The sequence below is a fragment of the Gracilinanus agilis genome, chromosome 2 (genome assembly GCF_016433145.1).
Source record: "Gracilinanus agilis isolate LMUSP501 chromosome 2, AgileGrace, whole genome shotgun sequence".
In the NCBI taxonomy this organism is placed as follows: Eukaryota; Metazoa; Chordata; class Mammalia; order Didelphimorphia; family Didelphidae; genus Gracilinanus; species Gracilinanus agilis.
Window position 1 is genome coordinate 242,114,372 of NC_058131.1, and position 22,194 is coordinate 242,136,565.

The 22,194-nt window shown below is 35.8% G+C and overlaps 1 protein-coding gene across 2 annotated transcripts in view; it reads left to right on the top strand.

Annotated features, from left to right (window-relative positions):
• The window catches only part of NCOA3 (nuclear receptor coactivator 3), a 155,463-nt gene that overhangs the window by 124,593 nt on the left and 8,676 nt on the right, over positions 1-22,194 (top strand). For both annotated transcript variants that reach the window (XM_044663809.1, XM_044663810.1), the window contains 9 exons: positions 88-235; positions 1,583-1,968; positions 3,268-4,139; positions 5,808-5,943; positions 10,342-10,536; positions 11,539-11,772; positions 11,887-12,013; positions 16,284-16,455; positions 19,700-19,996. In XM_044663809.1, coding sequence (XP_044519744.1) covers positions 88-235; positions 1,583-1,968; positions 3,268-4,139; positions 5,808-5,943; positions 10,342-10,536; positions 11,539-11,772; positions 11,887-12,013; positions 16,284-16,455; positions 19,700-19,996 — 2,567 coding nt within the window. The remainder of the gene's footprint in view (positions 1-87; positions 236-1,582; positions 1,969-3,267; positions 4,140-5,807; positions 5,944-10,341; positions 10,537-11,538; positions 11,773-11,886; positions 12,014-16,283; positions 16,456-19,699; positions 19,997-22,194) is intronic.

The window sequence follows — 22,194 nt, forward strand, 5'->3', positions numbered from 1 at the left end:
TATTATATTTTCAAATATAGTTTCTTTCTTGTCTTGGTTAGATATGATCTCTTGATATAGTGTACAATGTTAATTTCCCCCTTGCAGCTTATATTCAAGGACATGCTGAAACCCCTGTATATCGGTTCTCCTTAGCTGATGGGACTATAGTGAGTGCCCAAACAAAGAGCAAACTTTTTCGGAATCCAGTAACTAATGATCGCCATGGCTTTCTTTCTACCCACTTCCTACAAAGGTAATGTCTTTCTCTTGTGTTTTTCATTTACCTTATTCTCAAACTTAAAAATATCAAGCTGTCAAATATTTTCTTAGCATAAGAAATTTAGTAAAAGAAGTCAAAAGTAGGGGAGAAAAAATATTCTATGCTAATGGAGTTTTATTATAGTACTTTGGCTTGGTACTTGAAAGGTTTGAAGTTGAGAATAGTAATACACATTTTTTTTTTAAACCCTTACCTTCCGTCTTGGAATCAATACTGTGTATTGGCTCCAAGGCAGAAGAGTGGTAAGGGTAGGCAATGGGGGTCAAATGACTTGCCCAGGGTCACATAGCTGGGAAGTGTCTGAGGCCGGATTTGAACCTAGGACTTCCCATCTCTAGGTCTGGCTCTCAATCCACTGAGCTACCCAGCTGCCCCCCAATCTCATATTTCTTTTGAGTTACTACAATTCTGTTTTGCTTATAGACTACAGCGCCTTTTTTCTTTTAAACTCTTACCTTCCACCTTAGAATCAATACTATGTATCAGTTTCAAATTAGAAGAGCAATAAGGGTAGGCAATGGGAGTTAAGTGACTTGCCCAGGGTCACACAGCTGGGAAGTGTCTGAGGCCAGATTTGAATGTAGGACCTCCTGTCTCTAGGCCTGGTTCTCAATCCACTGAGCTACCCAGCTGCCCCCACACATTTTTTTAAGGTTGTATTTTGTATGTGGGAAATTTACAAAACAATTTCTGCCTGAAAATTTTATTTTGTGGAGTGTGGGCAGGTGGGGAAAAGGTGCTATCTGAAGAGTAAGTGACAGTTTTGGATGAACTATTATGTCCTTTTCCAGGATGAATATTCTATTAAAAAATATAGAAATGGTGGTATATCTACCTCATAGAAAAGTTTTCCTATTATTTCCATCTCTCATTTTTTCTATAATGCTAATTTATAATAACACTGAAGTTAATTTTTAAAATACAGATTTCAGTTATGAGCATATATTTTTCATAAATGCCAAATGACATCCCAGTTAGAGTAGACAGTTCCTACAAAACATTAAACAGAAATCTCTTGGTTCTTCTCTAACCTCTGTCTTGTTGAAAATGCTGGCTTTGAAGCATTTTCAGTATTCTTTTGTAGAACCATCTTACAAAAAAAAACAATTTTTTGTAAGAGCAGATATAAAGTCCATTATGAAGCCACTTTTGTAGTAATAGATTAGTATTTATGTTGGGATGGTTTTTGAAAGCATGGTCATTGTATCCATGAAGAGATGGTTTGATATATTAGTTTCCTCCTATATTTCAGCTTTTACCCAGAATCTTAATAAAACTTTGAAATTGTGTAAATTTTTTATAATTTTTTCTGATTTTCAGAGAGCAGAATGGATATCGACCAAATTCTAATCCAGTGGGACAAAACATTCGAGCTCCTGCAGTTGGATGTTCCAGTTCTGTTGGAGGAATGAATATGTCACCAAATCAAAGCTTGCCAATACAGAACAGGCCCTACTCCTTGGGAGATCCCAATGCAGTAGGACAGATGAGTGGCATTAGATATGGAACTCCTAACAACTTAAACTCTATAAATCTTGGGCCAGGAATGCAATCCTCTGCCTATCAGAACAATAATTATGGGCTAAATATGAACAGCCCCCCACATGGTAGCCCTGGCCTTGGCTCTAATCAGCAGAACATAATGATTTCTCCTCGAAACAGAGGTAGTCCAAAGATGCCTTCACATCAGTTTTCTCCTGTTCCAGGTATTTTATTTGACCTACTTTTGTTCTTCCTATTAATATAATGTTGAAATACTTCAGAGATCTGAGGTTTTATCAGTGTTGGCATTTTTGCTACTGATGTAGATAATAACTTCTTTAGTCCTTGGTAAATAGCCTACAAATGTGTGTGACTTGGCTTACCTTTCATGGGAACCAATTTTCAGAGATTCTCTCAATACCTAGGCAAAGCATAGTCTAGTATCATTTTCAAATAGAGGGCATTGCAGTCTGTTGCTGAACCCATATGCCCCATTGTGTTAGTGGTTCACTGACATAGCCTTAGAAGGCTACCTTCATGCCCTAATATTATTTAATAATAGGTCTTTGTGACAGTTGGTTTTTTTTTTAAACTTCATATTTATGTATATAATTTGCCATGTGGCTCATTTTTTCATGTTCCATTATTTTTGATATTCAGTCTTTTACTATCCCATACCCACTTAGTTACCATATCTTGTTATTCCAGTTTCTACATCTTTTGTATCTGTCCTCTTATTCTACTCACATATCTGTTTAGTTCAGACTCTTATCATTTTTTTCTGCTTCGTGTCTCCTCTCTCTCTAATTCATCTGACAGGTGGCTGCCAAAGCTCTTTTCCTAAAGTGTAGGAATAGCCATCTTACTTTCCTACTCAATAACCTCCTGGGTTTTTTCCCTCTCACCTTTGTTTTTGTTTTTGTTTTTTGTTTTTGTTTTTGTTTTTGTTTTTGTTTTTGTTTTTTTTTTTTCATTTTTGCCTCTGAATAAAACACCAACTCCTCTGTCTGCATTTAAAGCCTTTGACCCCAGACCAACTTTTATCTTTTTGTAATAGCCATGATGAACTTTTCTGCCTTTTTATCCATTACTTTTCTTCTCACACTCTGTGATCCTGACAAACTAGCCTGCTTAAAATTCCTTACACATGATGCTTCATTTCTCTTTTTTTAATATTCACTGTTCCTCAAGCCAAGAATTCACTTGCTGTACACCTTTACCTCTCACGACTTAGCCTGAGGGCCACCTTCTACAAGAAGCCTACTTGTCGACTGCTTGACTGCTTGGGCCATCCTTTCCCCCCTGTTATCTTACATTTGTTTTGTCTACATTTACATATATATATATATGTATATATATAGTCTCCCTTTTAGAGTGTAAGCTTTTTGAGTTCAAGCACTGTTTCATTTTAGTCTTTGTATCCCCAACACCTAGCATAATTCCTCACTTATACTTATTATTTAAGAATGTTTGTCATTTGATTGGTCACTCCCCTAAGGCTTTTTGTTTCCTCCTTTATACAGGTATGCATTCTCCTATGGGATCTACCAGCAACACGGGGGGCAACAGTTTCTCTAGTAGTTCCCTCAGTGCCCTCCAAGCCATCAGTGAGGGTGTGGGAACTTCTCTTTTGTCTACACTTTCCTCACCAGGCCCCAAATTGGATAATTCTCCAAATATGAACATCAACCAACAAAGTAAAGTAGGGAACCAGGATTCTAAGAGTCCTGTTGGCTTATATTGTGAACAGAATCAGGTGGAAAGTTCCATATGCCAAGTCAATAGCAGGGACCACCCCAGTGATAAAGACAGTAAAGAAACTGGTGTTGAAGGGCCAGAGAACCAGAGGGGACCACTTGAAAGCAAAGGCCATAAAAAATTACTTCAGTTACTAACATGCTCTTCAGATGATCGGGGGCATTCCACTCTGACAAATTCTCCATTGGATCCAGGGTGTAAAGATTCTTCTTCCAGTGTCACTAGTCCTTCTGGAGTCTCATCTTCTACATCCGGAGGAGTTTCTTCCACATCAAATATGCATGGATCCCTGTTGCAAGAGAAGCATAGAATTTTGCACAAGCTACTGCAGAATGGGAATTCTCCTGCTGAAGTAGCCAAAATTACAGCTGAAGCGACTGGGAAAGACACAACGAGCAGTAGTGCAGCTTCTAGTGAAGGAATAGTTAAGCAGGAACAGCTAAGTCCCAAGAAGAAGGAAAACAATGCACTTCTTCGCTATCTGCTTGATAGGGATGATCCTAATGATTCCATTTCTAAAGACATAAAACCCAAAGTGGAAGGTGTAGAAAATAAAATGGGACAGTGCAGCAGCTCTTCTCTTCCTACTTCAAGTCAAGAAAAAGAAATTAAAGTTAAGACTGAACAGAATGAAGAGGTAACATATTTAGTGGCTTACGATCTTCACTACTTTGTTTTCTGTTATTTCTACCCTATATTAAACATGGATAGAAAGCTAGGAAATGTAACTAACAAAAACAACAATGGTAATAGACATTTACTTGTGAGCTTTCTAGTTTTCAGTAAGCCTTAGAAGAATAATCTCATTTGAGAGCCAAACCATGGCTCCATGAGGTTGATAATAGGGATGATATTATCTCCCTTTTATAGATAAGGAAACTGAGGCTCAGCAGGTTTAAATGACCTATTCACAGAGTAAGTATAAGAAGTATATTTGAACCCGAATCTTCTTGACTCTAAGGGTAGCACTTTATTGCTCTATGATCTCTTTCCTGTAATTTAATGAAGAAATTAAAAACCTCAGTGATCGTTAACAGTGAAATAAATTCTTAAGCTATGTGGCAAAGGAAGGGCATTTCACTTCTTTGTTTGTGAATGTCTGTTTATTCATTTGTAAAATGATTGGACAGGATTATATTTGTAAGGTGCTTTACAGCTCTAATAGCTTATGAATTTTGTTATATTTAAATTTGTAACATCAAAATTATGCTTAAATTGAGTTATGTTGTTTGAAAGACAGGAAATAATGCAAGATGTAATATAAACTTAGCTAAATCAGTTTGCTCGATTTGAAGGTGAAGTGGAAAATTTCATGTAAGATGCTTATTTTTCAAATGTAAATTCTTGGTAACCAAGGGCATGGTAAAGGGAATTAGAGAAACACAAAAATCAAGATATATTTATTGCTATTTAGGAATTAAATGATATGCATATTCTTATGTATTTATAATAATTTTTGCATACTTTTAAATGTGGTTATTAAATTAAATATGCTCATTTTATATGTAGTGGTGGTGATGTGCAGCATTGGTGTCAAAATCTGATGTACAAGTCTTAACACCAGACTGTATCATATATGAGGATACCTTGGTTCTGTGATAAATTACAGTAGGGTAAATTGATTTTACTTTGAAGGGAAATATCATCTTTTGGCTTACCTTGAACATTAATTTTATAATCTTTCTAGATAACTTAGGAAAGTATTAGCCAACTGAATGTCAACCATAACATATGTACTTAGCTGGAGTTTACAGATACATGCAAATATCTTCACATTTGTTGTTGTTGTTTTAATCCATAACTTCCTTCTTAGAATCAATTTTGTGTAGGCATTATTGCATATGAGTGATAAGGGGTAGGCAATGTGGGTTAAGTGACTTACCCAGGGTCACATAGCTAGGAAGAGGCAGTCCATATTTGAGTCCAGGACTCCTGTCTCTAGGCCTGGCTCTCAATCCACTGAGCCACCTAGCTGCTCTCATTTCTTCACATTTGAAGGACATTTCCCATTTGTTAAAAAGTATTTCCAGGAATATTTGTCATGAAATGTTTGGAAATACTGATTTCTTTACTTATTATAAGCTCATCGCTCCATCTCCCCCTTCCCTCCCCCCTCTACCTCCCATTGTTTAAGAAAAAGATACTTAAATGTAGAAGGTTCTGACTGAATTATTTTCATACAGTTGTTCCCTTTTATTTTTCTTCATTATTGACTTTTTTCTTTTTTATACACATATACTTATGTCTGAATATATATGTAGATATAGATATATATTTAACCTCTTTGTAAAATATTGATCTTTAGGTGAGTGGAGACTTGGATAATTTAGATGCTATTCTTGGTGACCTGACAAGTTCTGACTTTTATAACAATGCCATGTCCACAAATGGTAATAACCTGGCAAGTAAGCAACAGATGTATCAAGGAAGTACCCCTCTAGGTAAGTCAAATACTTATTTCCTCCTTTTAATGCAGGCAAATTCATTTTCTTAAAATTTATTGAGTCCTTTTAAAATTTAAAAAACTTATAAAACCATATCCCTAAAACATAAACCTAAATAAACAATTGAAAAATCATATGCTTTCATCTGCATTCTAACTCCAACAGTTCTTTCTCTGGAAATGGGTAACATTCTTTGTCCTAAGACCCTCAGAATTATCTTGGATCTTTGTATTGCAGAGAGTAGTTAAGTCTGTCAGGGTTGATCATTCCACAGTAGTGCTATTACTGTGTATAATGTTCCCCTGGTTCTGCTTATTTCATTCTGCATCATTCTATGAAGGTCTTTTCAGCTGTTTCTGAAATCATTCTGTTCATCATTTCATAGAGCACAAATCATCTACCACAATTTGTTCAGCCATTCCCCATCTGATGGACATCCCTTCACTTTCCATTTCTTTGCCACCACAAAAAGCTGTATAAATGTTTTTGTATAAGTAGTTTTTTCCTCTTTTTTTTTTTTTTTTTTTTTTTTTTTTTTTTTCTTTTTTTGACCTCTTTGGGATATAGACCTATTAGTAGCCCTATGGATCAAAGGGTAGACACTGTTTCACAGCCCTTTGGGCATAGTTCCAAATTGCCCTTCAGAATGGTTGGATCAGTTCACAGCTACACCAGCAATGCATTAATGTCCCAATTTTGCCATATCCATTCCAACTTTTACTATTTTCCTTCATGGCCAGTTTTCCTTTATTGGCCAATCTGATAGCTGTGAGGTGGAGCTTATTCATATCCTTTGACCATTTGTTGATAGGGGAATGACTTGTATTCTTTTACATTTGTTTTAGTTCTTTATATATTTGAGAAATGAGATCTTTATCAGAAATTTGTTATAAAACCTTTTTCCAGTTGTTTCCCTTCTAATCTGGTTGTGTTGGTTTTGTTTGTACAATACCTTTTTAAATTTTGTTGATCCCTACTTCTGTCGAAAACTAGATTTTCTCTTGTGTGATAGTGCAGAAAGCATAATGTACTGCTACAAAATAGATACCTATTACAAGAAATTTGCAATCTAATTATCTTTAGAATTCTAATAAGTATTGTATTGTTAAATTAAGTTTTTCCTTTTTGCCTATAATTGTGCTGTTAAATGCGATTGTATTTCACTTAAACCTTGTTTATACCTTTTCTATCCATCCACTGCCCATGAAAACAGTTTATAAAATGCTTTCCTTCCTTCTTATCCCTAATTTTCATTTGTCTGTAATTTATTTGATGTGAAAAATATGTATTTAAAAGCACTTTACTTACTCTAGAATGGAACTACTTTAATGTAAAGTGTACCTTACTAGTAAGGTCAGTTCCAGTAAAAAAAAGTTATACGGCTCTTCTTCCTGGTGTGTATTGTTACAGTTCAATTCCAATTTGAATGTAGACTGCTTCTAGATAGGGATTATTTCATTCTTTGTAATTGCATCAATTAGAAATAGCAAAATGCCTGGTATGCATTAGGGACTCAATAAATGCTTGTTAATTGACTTAGTACAATGAAGAAAAACCACATTTCATTTTATGTAAATATCATGAGATGTTATAAAATTCAGAAATAGAAATTCATAGTAACTTTTTTATTTTTTATTCACTACCAGTTCCAATATAGAAGAGCAGCAAGGGCTAAGCAATAGGTATTAAGTGATTTGCCCAGGGTTATACAGTTTGGAAGTGTCTGAGGCCCTGACTCCAGGCCTGGTGCTCTATCCACAGTGCTACCTAGTTTCCTCCATCATAAGATTTTTTAAAAATTAAATATTTCTCCCTAGTGAAGCAAATAGAACATGCTTATAATCTTAGAGAATGGCTTGGTGTACAGAGAAATTAAAATGATTTATATGAGGCCACATAACCAGGAATGTTCAGAAGTGAGCTTGAATTCAATGTAACTTTTTTTTTCCTCCTTGATTAAGAACAAGATGTTAAAGATGACATTTCATTGTTATATTTGAGAGGGTCTATAAATGATTTACAATGGTTTGCTGGAGGAAGTAGTGGTAGAGAATTTTACTCATGTCTTTTGACTATTTCTGTTGTTTCTGGCATCTTTTTATTAAACCATATGTTTTAATGTCATTTTTGATGGTCTACGGTGCATCTTCACATGTATCGTTAAGCTAGAAGTTCATAAATTATAGTCAGCTTTTAACTCAAGTCAAATCAAATGAACATTTAAAAAGCATCCACTATGTGCCCATGAGCTGGAAATATAAAGAAAGGCACAAAATCCAGTCCCTGCTCTCAAGGAGCTGACAGTTTTACTGGGGAGACTTGCATAAAAACTGTACAAGCAAGATATATACGGGAATAATTGGGGAAGAATCTCAGAGGGAAGGCATAAACTTATAGATGCTTTTTGCATAAGGCAGGGACTTCAAAGAAGCTAGGTAAGCAATGAAGCGGAGATGTCTAGGGAGAGAGTTCCAGGTATGTGGGAAGTCTTATGAAAATGCCCAGTCATATATGAGGAATAGCCAGGAAGGAAGTCATTGTAGCTGGCTTGCACAGTCAGTGGTGTGGGAGTGAGATGTAAGAAGACTGGAAACATAGCAAAGGGCCAGCTTATGAAGGACTTTAAAAGCTGAACAGAGGTTTTATATATGATCCCAGAGGTAACAGGAAGTCACTGGACTTGATTGAATAGGGAGTGATACAGTCAGATCTACACTCATGGAAGAGCAGTTTGACAACTGATTGGAACTATGGATTGTAGTAGAGGGAAACACTTGATGGGGGTAACAACCCAGCAGGCTTTTGCAGTAGTCCAAGGTTAAGGTAATCAGGGTCTGTGCCAGAATGGAAGTAGTATCAGAAGAGAGAAGACGGCATACATGAGGGATATTCCAAAGGTAGAAGTGACAGGACTTGTCATCTGATTCCTGTGAATGAGTGTTACACAGGTTTAAATTGATGTATTGGGAGAAATAGATTTCAGATCAAGTTCAGCCTTGCCTAGGATTAGAATTTGATGCATTTATTGCTGTGGCTTGGATTTGACACAGTCCGTCCTTTTTAATAGAAAGTTATGTAGTTTACAATAAATTACCCTGAAAAGTGTGTTAATTCCAATACAGTTTTCAAACAGCTAAGTATGATTTTTAAAAGAGGTGATAATGGTAGACTGTGGCAGTTTTAAGTTGAAGGAAATGTGATTTGATGAAAACATAGCCCCCACTGTCATGAATTGACTACTGTAGGTAATGTAAACATTTGCATTATGCTATAATCAATGCATCATATATTCCCATGGTAATGACTTGAATTGATGATACCCATTTGGATATATAAACTCCAGAATGTTGGGTTAAAAATAAAAAAAAATTAACTCAGAATTAAAAAATTAAACTTGAAATTTTAAAAGCCATATTTCATACTTCATACATCCTTCCTTTTTAAGTAGATCTGCCTTAAATGCCCAGTGACTTCATAGCTTCAATTTTGAAATGTACAAATATAATCTTTTGTTGTACCTTCTTATCTTATAAGTTCTCAGTCTTGATACTTCCATTAATTCCTTCATTTATAATGATAATTCTTAGGTATGATTCTGTAAAAGTTTTAAGGAAATTTAACCAAAAAGATCACTTTGAATAATAAAAGTAAAATTTAAAAAAAATTGAACATTTTTACACTTAGTCCTAAGTCATAAAAAAGATCTCTGTATCTTTACTCATGAGCCATTTAGTATAAATATATAAAGAGGGGAAAAATGTCCATGGGGCTTGAGGAAGTTTGATTCACAGTCTGGAAATTAGAATAAATAGCAAGGTGAAGCAGGCTCTTACATAAAATTTCACCTCATAGGGAAGCACTCATAGCTCCTGTAGATTTTAAAATTAATATTCAATGCCTCCAAAGTATAATATTTATAAGGATTTATTAATATTCAATTAGAGAGCTAGAGAAATGCGGGAAACCTTTCCCACTCACCTCACGTGGAAGAGAGAGGCTCAGACCGGTCAGCACTCAATCCATGTGCATGAGAGAGAGAGGCGTGGCAGAGCAAACCAAAATTAAATACAGACTGCATAACCACACAGTATAGGCAGGGCAAAAGGAATTGTGGGTAATACAGAAAGGAAGTGTGGGTAATGTAGTTTCAGGGGTTCAAGATCTTACAACTTTACATTCCTCCACTGTCAAAATTCTTCTTACACCTTGGTTGTAATGCTGGTTTATTTGCAATATGGATTATGTCTCCTTTGATTGTAATGTAAAGGAAAAAGTGTATTTTAGCATTTGAGGAGCAGAGTATAGGTATTGGTAGAGATGTGTGGAATCTATTTCATTTTTAGATATCTTGAAGTAGATATGTTATTTATAAAATACATTTTGATTCCTTTTTAGGTTTGAGAAGCCCACAGTCTCTGCCGTCTGCTCGTCCTCCTTTTAATCGAGCTGTGTCCTTGGATAGTCCTATTCCTGTTGGTTCAAGCCCTCCAGTGAGAAATGTTAATACATTTCCCATGTTACCAAAGCAGCCCGTGATAAGCGGAAATTCAAGGATGATGGACACCCAGGAGAATTTTGGCTCTAATATGGGTATGTGCTTACTTGGGAGTTGTAATGCATTTTGGAAAATAACTTTTTAAGGACCTATATGAAAAGTTCCTATGAAATAATAGTGTTTTTTCCTACCCTACTCCTCCCCTCCATACTTCCCTTTTCAGGTGTGTGTCCCATTCTCTCTCTAACCTCCTTCCCCCCCAATTTAATCATATTTTAGGAAGTGGATCATAGCTTTAGAATGAGAAGAGACTTTTGAGGAGAATGATCCCACTTCTTTCATTTTGTAGCTTAGCAAACTGAGGCTGATAGAGGTCAAATAATTTGACCAAGGGGCAGCTCAGTGGATTGAGAGCCAGGCCTTAGAGACGGGAGATCCTATGTTCAAATCTGGCCGCAGACACTTCCCAACTGTGTGATCCTGGGCAAGTCACTTGACCCCCATTGCCTACCCTTACCACTGTTCTGCCTTGGAGCCAATACACAGTATTGACTCCAAGATGGAAGGTATGGATTTAAAAAAAAAATTTTTTTTGACCAGAGGTACAGAGCTAGTAATAAGTCAAGTAAGATTTAAGCAAGATTAGAATATAAGTCTTTCTCTGACTTTGACTCTTAACACTTTTCATTGTTCCGTGCTGGCATAAATTTAAGTTTTTATCTTAAGTGAAAATTGTTATGATATAGAGAATCCATCCAGGTCTCAATTTATCTACATTGATTTAATGTGTTCAGATACTCTTAGAACAAAGGTTTTATGAATAATTTTCCAAATTTTTAATCAACAGACTGAAACAACGCACAGTTTATATTTATATTTTTATTTGCCATATTAATGGTGATTGAATGGTTTTAAATTTAATTTTTAACATTTTTGATCTTTGGTCCTCAGAAATGTAAGACAGAATGTGGTTTGTGATAGCAGCAGACGGAATTGTCTTTTAGATCATTCTTAAATGTAATTGAAGTTATTTACATAAAAAACATTATAGTATTATAAAATGGTGTGAAGAACTAATCCTTTCTTTTTCTACCTAGGTGGACTGAATAGAAATATGACTATGAACCATCATCCCTCAGGAGAGTGGGGCTTGCCAAATTCTAAAGTTAGCAGAATGGAACAAAACACAAGTTCATTGGTGAGGCCAGGAACTGACTATAATAATTCTTTACCCAGACCTGCAATGGGTGGTACTTTGCCTGGCCTTCCCGTTAGATCCAATAGTATACCTGGTACAAGGCCAGTACTACAGCAGCAGATGATTCAGATGAGTAAGTTTTCTTTTCTACCCTCCAAAAAAGAGTAAATTACACATTTGTAATTCTTAACATTTTTCAGGGATTCTTTTGCATATTTCTAAATATATCTTGATTTTTATTTCCCAGGGCCTGGTGAGATTCCTATGGGCATGGGAGTAAATGCCTATGGCCAGACAGGACCCTCAAATCAACCTGGATCTTGGCCTGATAATATGTTAACTATGGACCAGGGTCCTCGTGGGACACAAAATAGGTACAGATTCATATAGGTGATATCAGTATGTTTATTTTTTAAGGCAGTAATTACAATCAAATTTCTAAGGAAGTAGTAGTAGTAGTAATTAGATTATATGTCTAAACATAGTAACCACAATTATCTATGCATTAGGCTGTTAATATCCTCTCCCACTATGAGTGGTAATATAACTTGACGTAAAGGAAAAATGGCCCTATTATGTGTTATAGATCCTGAGAAATACTTGGCTAGAAGAATTGGAGGATATATTTGTACTAAAAAGCAATGTTCACAGTGAAGGGAAGGGTTAGAAGAAATGGTTTTGTTATTGTTGTTGTTTTAAGCCATAACATTCTGGCATCACTTACTATAATGGCAAATAACCATATACTTTAAAGTTTCCTTAAGGGTGTCACCATAATTGATAGATTTCTGTCTATAAGGTTGTCTGGGAAACTTATTTATTTGAAGCAGCTTATTTTTTGATGCTAGGTAAGTGGGTGATTACTCCCATTTCTTTATTAAAAGCTTATAGTTGAAAACAACTTATTGGATGTTATTGAATATGATATTATTGCCCTTTCCTCTCAGTTCCAGAATAATTGTGAATGGAGGTCAAGATCATATTTTTTTTCATTCCAGTGCTAAATGACTTTATGATAGATCATTTACTAAAATTAGAAGAAGAATTTGTATTCCAGTTAAAATCTATTAATTGAGATTAGAATGGTACAATTATAAGATCTCATGATTTTTGATTGCTTTGGATTAAAAGTTGTAAGACGTACATAGCATTTTCCTTAAGAGAAAGATTTGCCAAATTAGGATAAGCTGCTGTTTCCATATTTTGTAGTTTGGAGCTTCCTAGGGTTTGGGGAGTTACTTTGGCTGGATGTTGAAAGTGACCATTGTTGACTTTTATTTCTTTTCCATATTTATGCCTTTCTTTTCTTACTCTTGATTCTACCTTCCTCATACAGCTTTTCTAGTAGTTATATCTACTTTATGTCTTTCTCATACTTTGAAATCCATAACAGTAGTGGTCTCCCCCAAGCTTCCCAAGCAATCAGTCATCTACTACATGTAAAAAAGTAGATAAACCCCTTTGAAAGACTTTATTTGCAGGGCCCAAGATAGAAATTAAGGCTCTTTTTTATTATTCTTTAATCATTGAATATTTATTAAGTCACTATTATGTGTAGAGCACTGTGCTTGCCAGATATAGGAGAAGATACAAAGTTTAGATATAACACAGAGAGTCATTGTTCTTATTTAAACATTAATAATAATAAAAGCTATCATGTATATTATGGTTCAAGATTTGTAAAGCACTCATTCTTTGTCTTTGTATGTATGTACACATCCACACCCCTCCTCCCCAAATTATTTAATCTTCATAAAAGCTGTGAGGTAGGGGCCTTAATTACCCCTATTTTATAGATAAGGAGCTGAGGAGCTAAAAGACTTACTTGCTTAGAGTCACACTGTAAAGTGTCTGAACCAGGAAATGAACTCTCCTCTTCTTGACTTTAAGTCACGCCTTTCTTAGTTATGTCACATAATATAAGAAGATGCCCACAGAGTCAGCCTTCATTAAGTGCCTATGTGTCAGGTACTGCACTAAGCCAGGCACTAGGGATACAAAAAATCCTCCCCTCAAAACACCACTCTCCCCAGAAAACCACCCTGTAATAATAAATAAATAGATAATACAGTATTAAAATAATACTTTGCATAATAACAAATAAAATAGAGAAATAATTAATAATGAAAAGTCCATTAGAGTTCTTAAAAAAAGTACTTTTTGTAGTTTGGAGAATGTGCTGAGAGAAGACTTTGTAGGACTTCAGAAGGCAAAAATGAGGCTTTCTAGGTATGAGGAACATCTTAAGCAAGTATTTGTGAGAGCATGTGTCATATTTAGGATATGGAAATTGTCTGGTTTGATCAGGACATAAAATGTCCGGAGTATTAGGAGTTTGGAAATGTTGGATGATGCCCAATTGTAGAAAACTTTGAAGAGCAGGCATTTTACTTGGGATGTAACATGGGACTCCTGAAGACATTTAAGCAGAGGCATTGTATGACCAGTTTTGTATGCAAGAAAGATTATTTTGGTAAGTGGAAAGATGAATTAAGAGTGTGAGAGAGTAGAAGTGTTTAGACATGTCATCTTTCAGTAGTCTATTGCTGTTTTGCTGTTGATGGTTCAAGAATTATTTTTAAAGCAGCATATGTTATAAGCACATCAGAGGCAATGTAGAGTTACAAAGTATATCTTGAGTTGAGGGGAAAAGGCTATGCCATCATTATCTCATTCTATGGATTTATGATGTTCATTGAGATCAGTTCAGGGACTAGACGTATTATTTTACTTGTATAGCGAACTTCCTCTACTAATGAATTTTATAGTTTTATTTGCTTAGGGCTTTAAGATATTATGTGATTGGCTCAGGGTCAAACAGCCAATATATGTCAAAAGTTGGACTTGAACCTAAATCTTCCTGACTTTGAAGGCCAGTTCTACTGACTATTCCATATTGATTCACTACATTGTTTATAAAGTTATCAATATTAGTGTATCAGGGATATGTGATTTTATCCATGTACAGTTTTCTGTATAGGAACTTCTTTCACTGACATAAATCACAAGCCTTTCTATTACTTGATGTCTTATATTAATATATTTATATTATATTTGCTTGAGGCAAAAGGGATTATAGAGTTTGAAGAATCAGTAATAATATGTTTTGTTTTATGTACAGATTTTCCTATGGGTGTGGTGTAGATACTATTTAGAATGAGTGCATTTTTCTTGCTGGGGATTCAGTGATGAGAGCATTTTGCTATTTAGTATTGTCCAGGACCATAGCAATCTAAGAGTTTCTCAGCTTTCTAGAGTCAGAGGCAGCAGATAGCCTGAGATCTCTGTCTTGAGACCTCAAGTATGTAGGTACCCATCGTGGTAGCAGAAAACCTTTGTTCAGGGGGCATCAGTAGGATAATGGTTGGGAAACAATTTTTAATATTTTGTTTTGTTGGTGTCTTGTTTTTCTTTTATTCATTTCCAGATAGCTAACTTCCTTTTTCTCTGACCATAGAGAAATCTCTTGCACCCACAATTTTAAAAAAGAAGGAAGAGGAAGAAAAGACAGTTCAGCAAAGCTTAGCCAGTACATCAATTAAGTGTGACAGTATTTGCAGTGTTCCACTCATACACTTCCCTATCTTCCCTAAACACTTCACACACATACACATGCATGCATGCACACACGCAGGCCCTCCCCACCAATTTTTAAAAATAGACTGGTTGATATACTACCAACAATGTATTCCCTCATCACTTCTTATCCAGACTACAGTAATCCTCCTAATTTGTTTCTTTGTTTCCATTTAATCCATCTAAGCCTCATCAATCCGGTTTCCATCTAGTTATCAAAATCATCTGCCTATGGCACAGCAGGTCAAACCATGTCACCCAATAACTTTCAGTGGCAATCTTTACCTATATAATGAATATAAATTCCTTAGCCTGACTTTTTAAGGCTTTCCACAATCTGGCTCCCATCTACCTTTCCCTCTTATTTCTTACTACTTCTTTCCGTGAATGCTATATTTTGACCAAAGTGGTCCATAAGCTATTTTCTGAATTTAAATCTCCCTTCTCTATGCCAGGGATGCACAAGCACTGAATCTCAAAAAGCAGGGTTGTTCCTCATTCGGTTCACATGCTATTTCTTCCATGAAACTGTCTCTGATCTCCCATGTGCCCCTGTTTCCACTGCCATACATTTTCCTTGTCCTTCAATTATTTCTGTAAATGTTGTATGCTACTAATAGATGATAACAGCAAAAAAAACACTTTGGATTTTGTCTTTTTGTCCCAAGGATCTATCACAGTGATTAGGATGCACTTGGTATATCTATTGAATTAAATTGAGCAGAATAACAAAACAATGTTCACAGGTATATATGATCCATGTAGTGACCATGTCTTAGAATGATAGAAGCACTTGGTGAGGTCCAGTAAGTATTAGTTCTATTTTACAGGGTTAAGTGTGTCTTGACCAAGGGCAGAAGGCAAGGAGGTGTCAAGAGTCTGGACCTGAACATAGTCTTCTGATTATGCCCATTAGGATTGTTCATGCATGACAGTTCTGTTAGATGATTATCAAATACTTTTGTCAATAGCCTGGTTAGATTTCATTGAACAAACGCTGTACTTTATTTGGAAATATCTGAAGTTATTGTTTGAATGTCAAATGTTTTGAATTTTTTCTCTTTTTAGAGCCCTTGTTAGAAATTCCCTGGATGATCTCTTATGCCCTCCTTCTAACATAGAAGGTCAGAGTGATGAAAGAGCTCTTTTGGATCAGTTACATACTCTCTTGAGTAACACAGATGCCACAGGACTTGAAGAAATTGATAGAGCTTTAGGAATCCCAGATCTTGTAAATCAAGTAAGTAAAATTAACCTGACTAGTGGATATATATATATATATTTTTTTTTTCTTATCATAGTATTATGTAAGTAGACAAATAATTTGTAAAAGTAAAATATTATTTTTAGTATCCTAATATGTAATAAAAGAATCATTTATAATTTAATAATAATGACTCAATAAAAGCAGTATCAAAGGATGTTTGACTTATTCAAGACTCGAAGATATATTTGTTCAAATGTGAAAAATCAAGGTCATATTTTTTGATTCTATAATTAGTTTACCCTAGTCCAGTAATGGAGAACCATTTAGAGATGGAGTGTTGGGCTCCAACCGTATCCTACCACCAGAGTGAGTGCCATGCGTTTGCTCCTCCCCCTCTGCCCCCATCTAGTATCTAGTGTCAGGTACATCCTGCCCCTACCCTTAACTCACATGGGCGGGGTGGAGAGAGAAAACACTCCCATTGGGTTGCTGGGCAGAGGGGGCTGGTGAAGTGAGGAATGTTCTCAGGCACATTGAAAGGGGAAGGGGAGTGGCCTGAATTTTCTGCTCCCCTCTAGCTCTACTGCCTGTGAACTCTTTACCATACCCCCTGTGTGCTCCTATTGGGTTGCTGGGCAGAGGAGCAGGGAATGTCATTAGGTGTGGTGGAGACGAGACAGGGAAGGGGAGAGGATCAGCTCTGCCAGACTACCTCTGCCTTTCTAGTAAGGAACTCTTGGGGAGGGGTAGCCAAGGGCCCACAGAGAGTGCTCTGAGTGCCATCTTTGGCACCCGTGCCATAGGTTCACCATCATTGCCATAGTCATTAATGTTCATAACCTTAGCAGTATGACTAAATACCTCACACTATTGCCTTATTCAGATTACATTAAAATCCATAACCATTGTTGTCTATGTGTGCATTAACTGTCAGGAAGTTTTTAATCGTAGCCATGTCATAATTTATTATACTCCCTGCTGCCTCAGCTAGAATGCAAGTTAATTTTTTCATTAGTTTCAACAGAATAAAAGTAGCAAAATAAATCTGTCATGACTGTGCCTTCTCATCTCTCCTACTTCTCCATTTTTTCATAGTTTTCCTTTAAATGATGATTCAGAATTCCAGATTTATGAAACAGAAAAATTACCAGCAGTTGTTTGCATTATGTATGGATTCTCACTTTTACAAAAGAAGACATTTAATCATTCTCAAATCATTTACTTTTAAACATTACATTTGTTTGCTGATGAGCATTCCTCATCTCCAATGAATTCTGAAATGTCACAAATGAAAATAGTTTAATAAGTCAGTAGGGTAATATATAATATACAATAATTATAATTATAAATATTCCTTTCCTTGTACCACATCTCTCTACTGAGAGTAAGGAAATGGCTTTTATCTCTATTTTTCATGCATGATCTAGATTGGTCACTGCAATTTGAGTCTGGATTACTTAATTTTTTTCCTTTTTTTTAATTTTTTTTTTTTTGTAATGCAACAGTATTTCATTATATTCATATAGTATAGTTTGTTCAGCCATCCCATTTAATGAGTATTCATCTTGTTTTCTATTCTTTTGCTATTTTTCTTTGGTGCATATTCTATATATACTGGTATGTATGGGACTTTTCTCTCTTTAGCCTCATTGACCTTTGTGCCCATTAGTGGGATCAAAAGTTATCATGATTCTTTTAAATAGCCGGAACTTCACAATTTTCTCAGTAATACCTACCGAAGACTGGTTAGAGAAAGTTCTCACCACTCAGTTTTTGGCATTGTCATGTGGTTCAACATCTGAAACTTGATTATATCAGTGGAAATGACATTACCATCTACTTTGCCATTGCATCCTAAGCACTATGGGACCTTTCCAATTGACTGTCAGCTGAAACTTATTATGTGTGTAGTCTCCTTCATTAGGATGTGAGGAGGCTGTTTCTGCTTTTTCTATTTTTATCCTGTATTCAGCACAGTGCTTTCTTTGCACTATGCTTTCTTAGTACATACTAGCACTTAATAAGTGTTCTTTCGTTCATTCGTGTAAAATATTGTTTGTTTTTCACATTTTCAAGGGCATTTCTATTGGTCAAAGTAATTGTACTATAATTTATTTATTTATTTATTTTTAAGCCCTTGCACTTCGGCACATTGTCTCATAGGTGGAAGATTGGGAAGGGTGGGCAATGGGGGTCAAGTGACTTGCCCAGGGTCACACAGCTGGGAAGTGGCTGAGGCCAGGTTTGAACCCAGGACCTCCTGTCTCTAGGCCTGACTCCCACTCCACTGAGCTACCCAGCTGCCCCCTACAATTTATTTTTTAAAAATTAAATTTTATCCTTTTTTGAACAGAGATCTATCTTCTCTTTCTCTCACTCCTTTACTTTCCAATTAGGGAAAGCAAGAAAAACTAAACCTATGTTACAAACATGTATAGTCAAACAAAATAAATTCCCATATTGGCGATGTCTCAAAAATTATTTTGGTTTGTACCCCAAATCGGTCACCTGTCTATCCAGATATGGGGAACTTGTTTCATCATGAGTCTTCTAGAGTCTTTGGAGTCCGCATGGAGTTGATCATCATAATAGAGTTCCTAAACCTTTGAAAGTTAATTATCTTTACAGTATTGTTATTAAGGTACAAATTGTTCTCCTGGTTTTATCCACTTCACTCCAACATCAGTTAATACACATTTTCCCAGGTTTTTCTGAAACTATTATCTTTATCATTCCTTTATAGTATAATAATATAACATCCTATTCTTATACCATTACTTGTTCAGCCATTCCCCAATTGATGGGTACTACTTCAATTTCCAATTTTTTGCTACCACGGAAACTACTACTATAAATATATTTTTTGTGGCCTTGGGTCCTTTATTCTTTCTTTACTACAGTTCATTTTAATGGCAAATGACTTTTTAAATCCTTTTGATCATTCTTAGCTGAATAAGAATTTCTGTTCTTAGAAGCAGTTTTCTTCCCAGTTAGGTACTTATCTCTTGGTTGAGACATTAGTTAACTATTGTTCACTTAGCCAGTGAATATATACTAGATATTTGTTCATAGGGCTGTTTTAAAAACTTAAAGTAAGACTTGCTATAAAAACTGTTATTTCAGACAGTGTGGTGACAGGTATTATTTTGGTTTTTGAATTTCATGGTGATAATTTAAGATGAATACCTAAATGTCAAATCTGTTTTAAGATGTATGGTATGTGTTCCCTGTCATATTTTAAATGACAAATTGTTATTCACTTATTTGCTGTCAAAAGGGACAAGCTTTGGAAGCTAAACAGGAGTCTTTTCAAAGTCAAGAATCTGCTGTAATGATTGACCAAAAGTCTACTCTATATGGACAGTCCTATCAAGCCCAGTCTGCAGTAATTCAAGGCAGTTTCAGTAATCTTCAGGGACAACAGCAATCGTTTAATTCAATGATGAATCAAATGAGCCAGCAGGGTAACTTTCCACTACAGGGAATGCATCCCAGAGCTAATATGATGAGACCCCGAACAAATACTCCCAAACAGCTTAGAATGCAACTCCAGCAGAGACTACAGGGTCAGCAGGTAAGTGAGTGTATTAATGATGATTGAAGTCTCAGAGTTCAGATTTGGAGGTGGGAAGAAAGAGAATCCTGTTTTCATGGTAAAGAATAAAAATCAGTATTTTGATTCTTCTGTATAATATCAATGATATGTTAAGTAAATAGAGATGTATTAAGTGCTAATCATGTCCCAGGAACTGTGCCCATCTGTTGCCCTTAAGGAGTGTTTACTCTGGTGAGTGAGGACAACATGTAAAGGGAAACTGGAAGTCAGGAGGAGGCAGGCATACACATACAGTGCGAGGTGTGAATGGTTGTGGAAGCTGGGGTCTGGTAAGATATGAAGTACACTGAGGTGGAAGCTAGGTTACCAGTGGTCAGAATGTAGAGGTGATAGTTGAAGCAGAAAATGATTCAGAGTTACTTATTTTTAAAGCATTTTGTAGTATTTAAATTAATGCTTCCATTTGTGAAATAAGTAGTAGAAGAAATAATTCTTATTTTATAGATGAGAGAACAGAAGCCAAGAACTGGCTCTAAGTCCAATGTTTTCTTTTATATTAGACTGAGACATATTTTTTAAAATTTGCTATATTATCACAATTGAATTTTGATACTGCAAAATTAAACATTTAATTACTTTAGCCCCCATAATTTTTTAGTCTGTGAATTTTGTAGTATAGTGGGAACAGTCTGGACGTTAGGGATCATGGTTGCAGGTTTTGCCTCTTGTTAACTTTCTTCCTAACGGCTAAGTTGCTTGACCTATGGTTCTCAGGCTTCTCCTTTGCAATGTGAGAGAACTGGATGAACTGTTCCTTCATGGTTCTTTCTTGCTCTGAAAATGATCACTGAGGAAGACACAAACCTGTAAAGGCAGTTTTAAGTCTCTTTATGTGTCTCTTTAGTAGATGTTCATGTAACAAAGGGACATTAGAAGCACATCTAGTTAACTTTTTATTGATGAGTTATCTTGGGCCCTGAGATTAATGTGTCACAAGTGTTAAGAGGCAGAGCTGATGTTTGAATTCGGGTCTTTTGGCACTGGGTCCTGTGCTTCTTTCCCTACAATATTTTCAAGTTTTTGACTGTCATCTGGTCCAGATCCTTGTTGATGTGTTATATGGGGCTTTAGGTCACTTTGTCTCAGGTAATGGCATTAGATTTCTTACAAAGGCCAGTAGTAGGCTCACTGTCTTCTCCTATCTAAATCTTGTATTAATATTTTTGGGGCTGCAGTGTAAACATTATTTAGCATTCTGACACTCTAATTCCACAGTTCATCAACCTTGTCAATTCCTAAAAACAATAGCTTCACTCTACCTCATCTGCGCATAGAGATGTCCATACCTTAAATCTTACTTGGCTGATACCTATTACCTCTTGTGAACTTGAACTCTGAACTTATAATCTATATTTCTATCACTTCCTATGCTTCACTCTTTCTAAGTCTATTCTTCATCTTAAGTGAAATATCCAGTCCCAGCTATCTCTCTTTATTCTTCAGGTCTGCTACTATTAACCTCCTTTATTTTCTTCTTGTGAGCACAATCCTATAGTTTACCAGTTCAACTTTCAACTGTTGTCCACCTTTGCATTTTCTGACCTCTTAGTCTACCAACATTCATCCCCTGCTGCTCTCAACTTGACATGATCATATCAATCTGCTTTCTTTGTTAATCTGCTTTCTGATTAAGTTATTTGCTTATGTAACTGACAGCTGGGTCCATTAAAAATTAATTTCATTGGGGCGGCTAGGTGGCTTAGTAGATAGCCAGGCCTGAATATGGGAGTCCTGGGTTCAAATGTGGTCTCAGATACTTCCTAGCTGTGCTACTCTGGGCAAGTCACTTAATTCTCATCACTCTTCTGCCTTGCAACTATACACAGTATTTCTACTAAGATGGAAGGTAAGGATTTAAAAAAAAATTTAATTTCATCTAATTTCCAGCTGGCCTTCACTTTTACATAGTAAACCTTTTCTTATTACTTGGTTATTTCACTCTTCTCTCAGGCATTGTTCCAAATCATCTTTTTCCTTAAGCATTTAACTACTTTTCCCCCTTCCTGTCTCTTATCAAAAGTCCTTTGCCTTCTGCTTTGCTGGGAACATAAGTCATTTGCCACGAGCTCTTTTTTCTTCCTACCATATACCTCAAAACCCCTCTACATGTTAACCTATCTTTTCTTTGTTCCTGTTTATGAGGAAGAGGGTGGCCT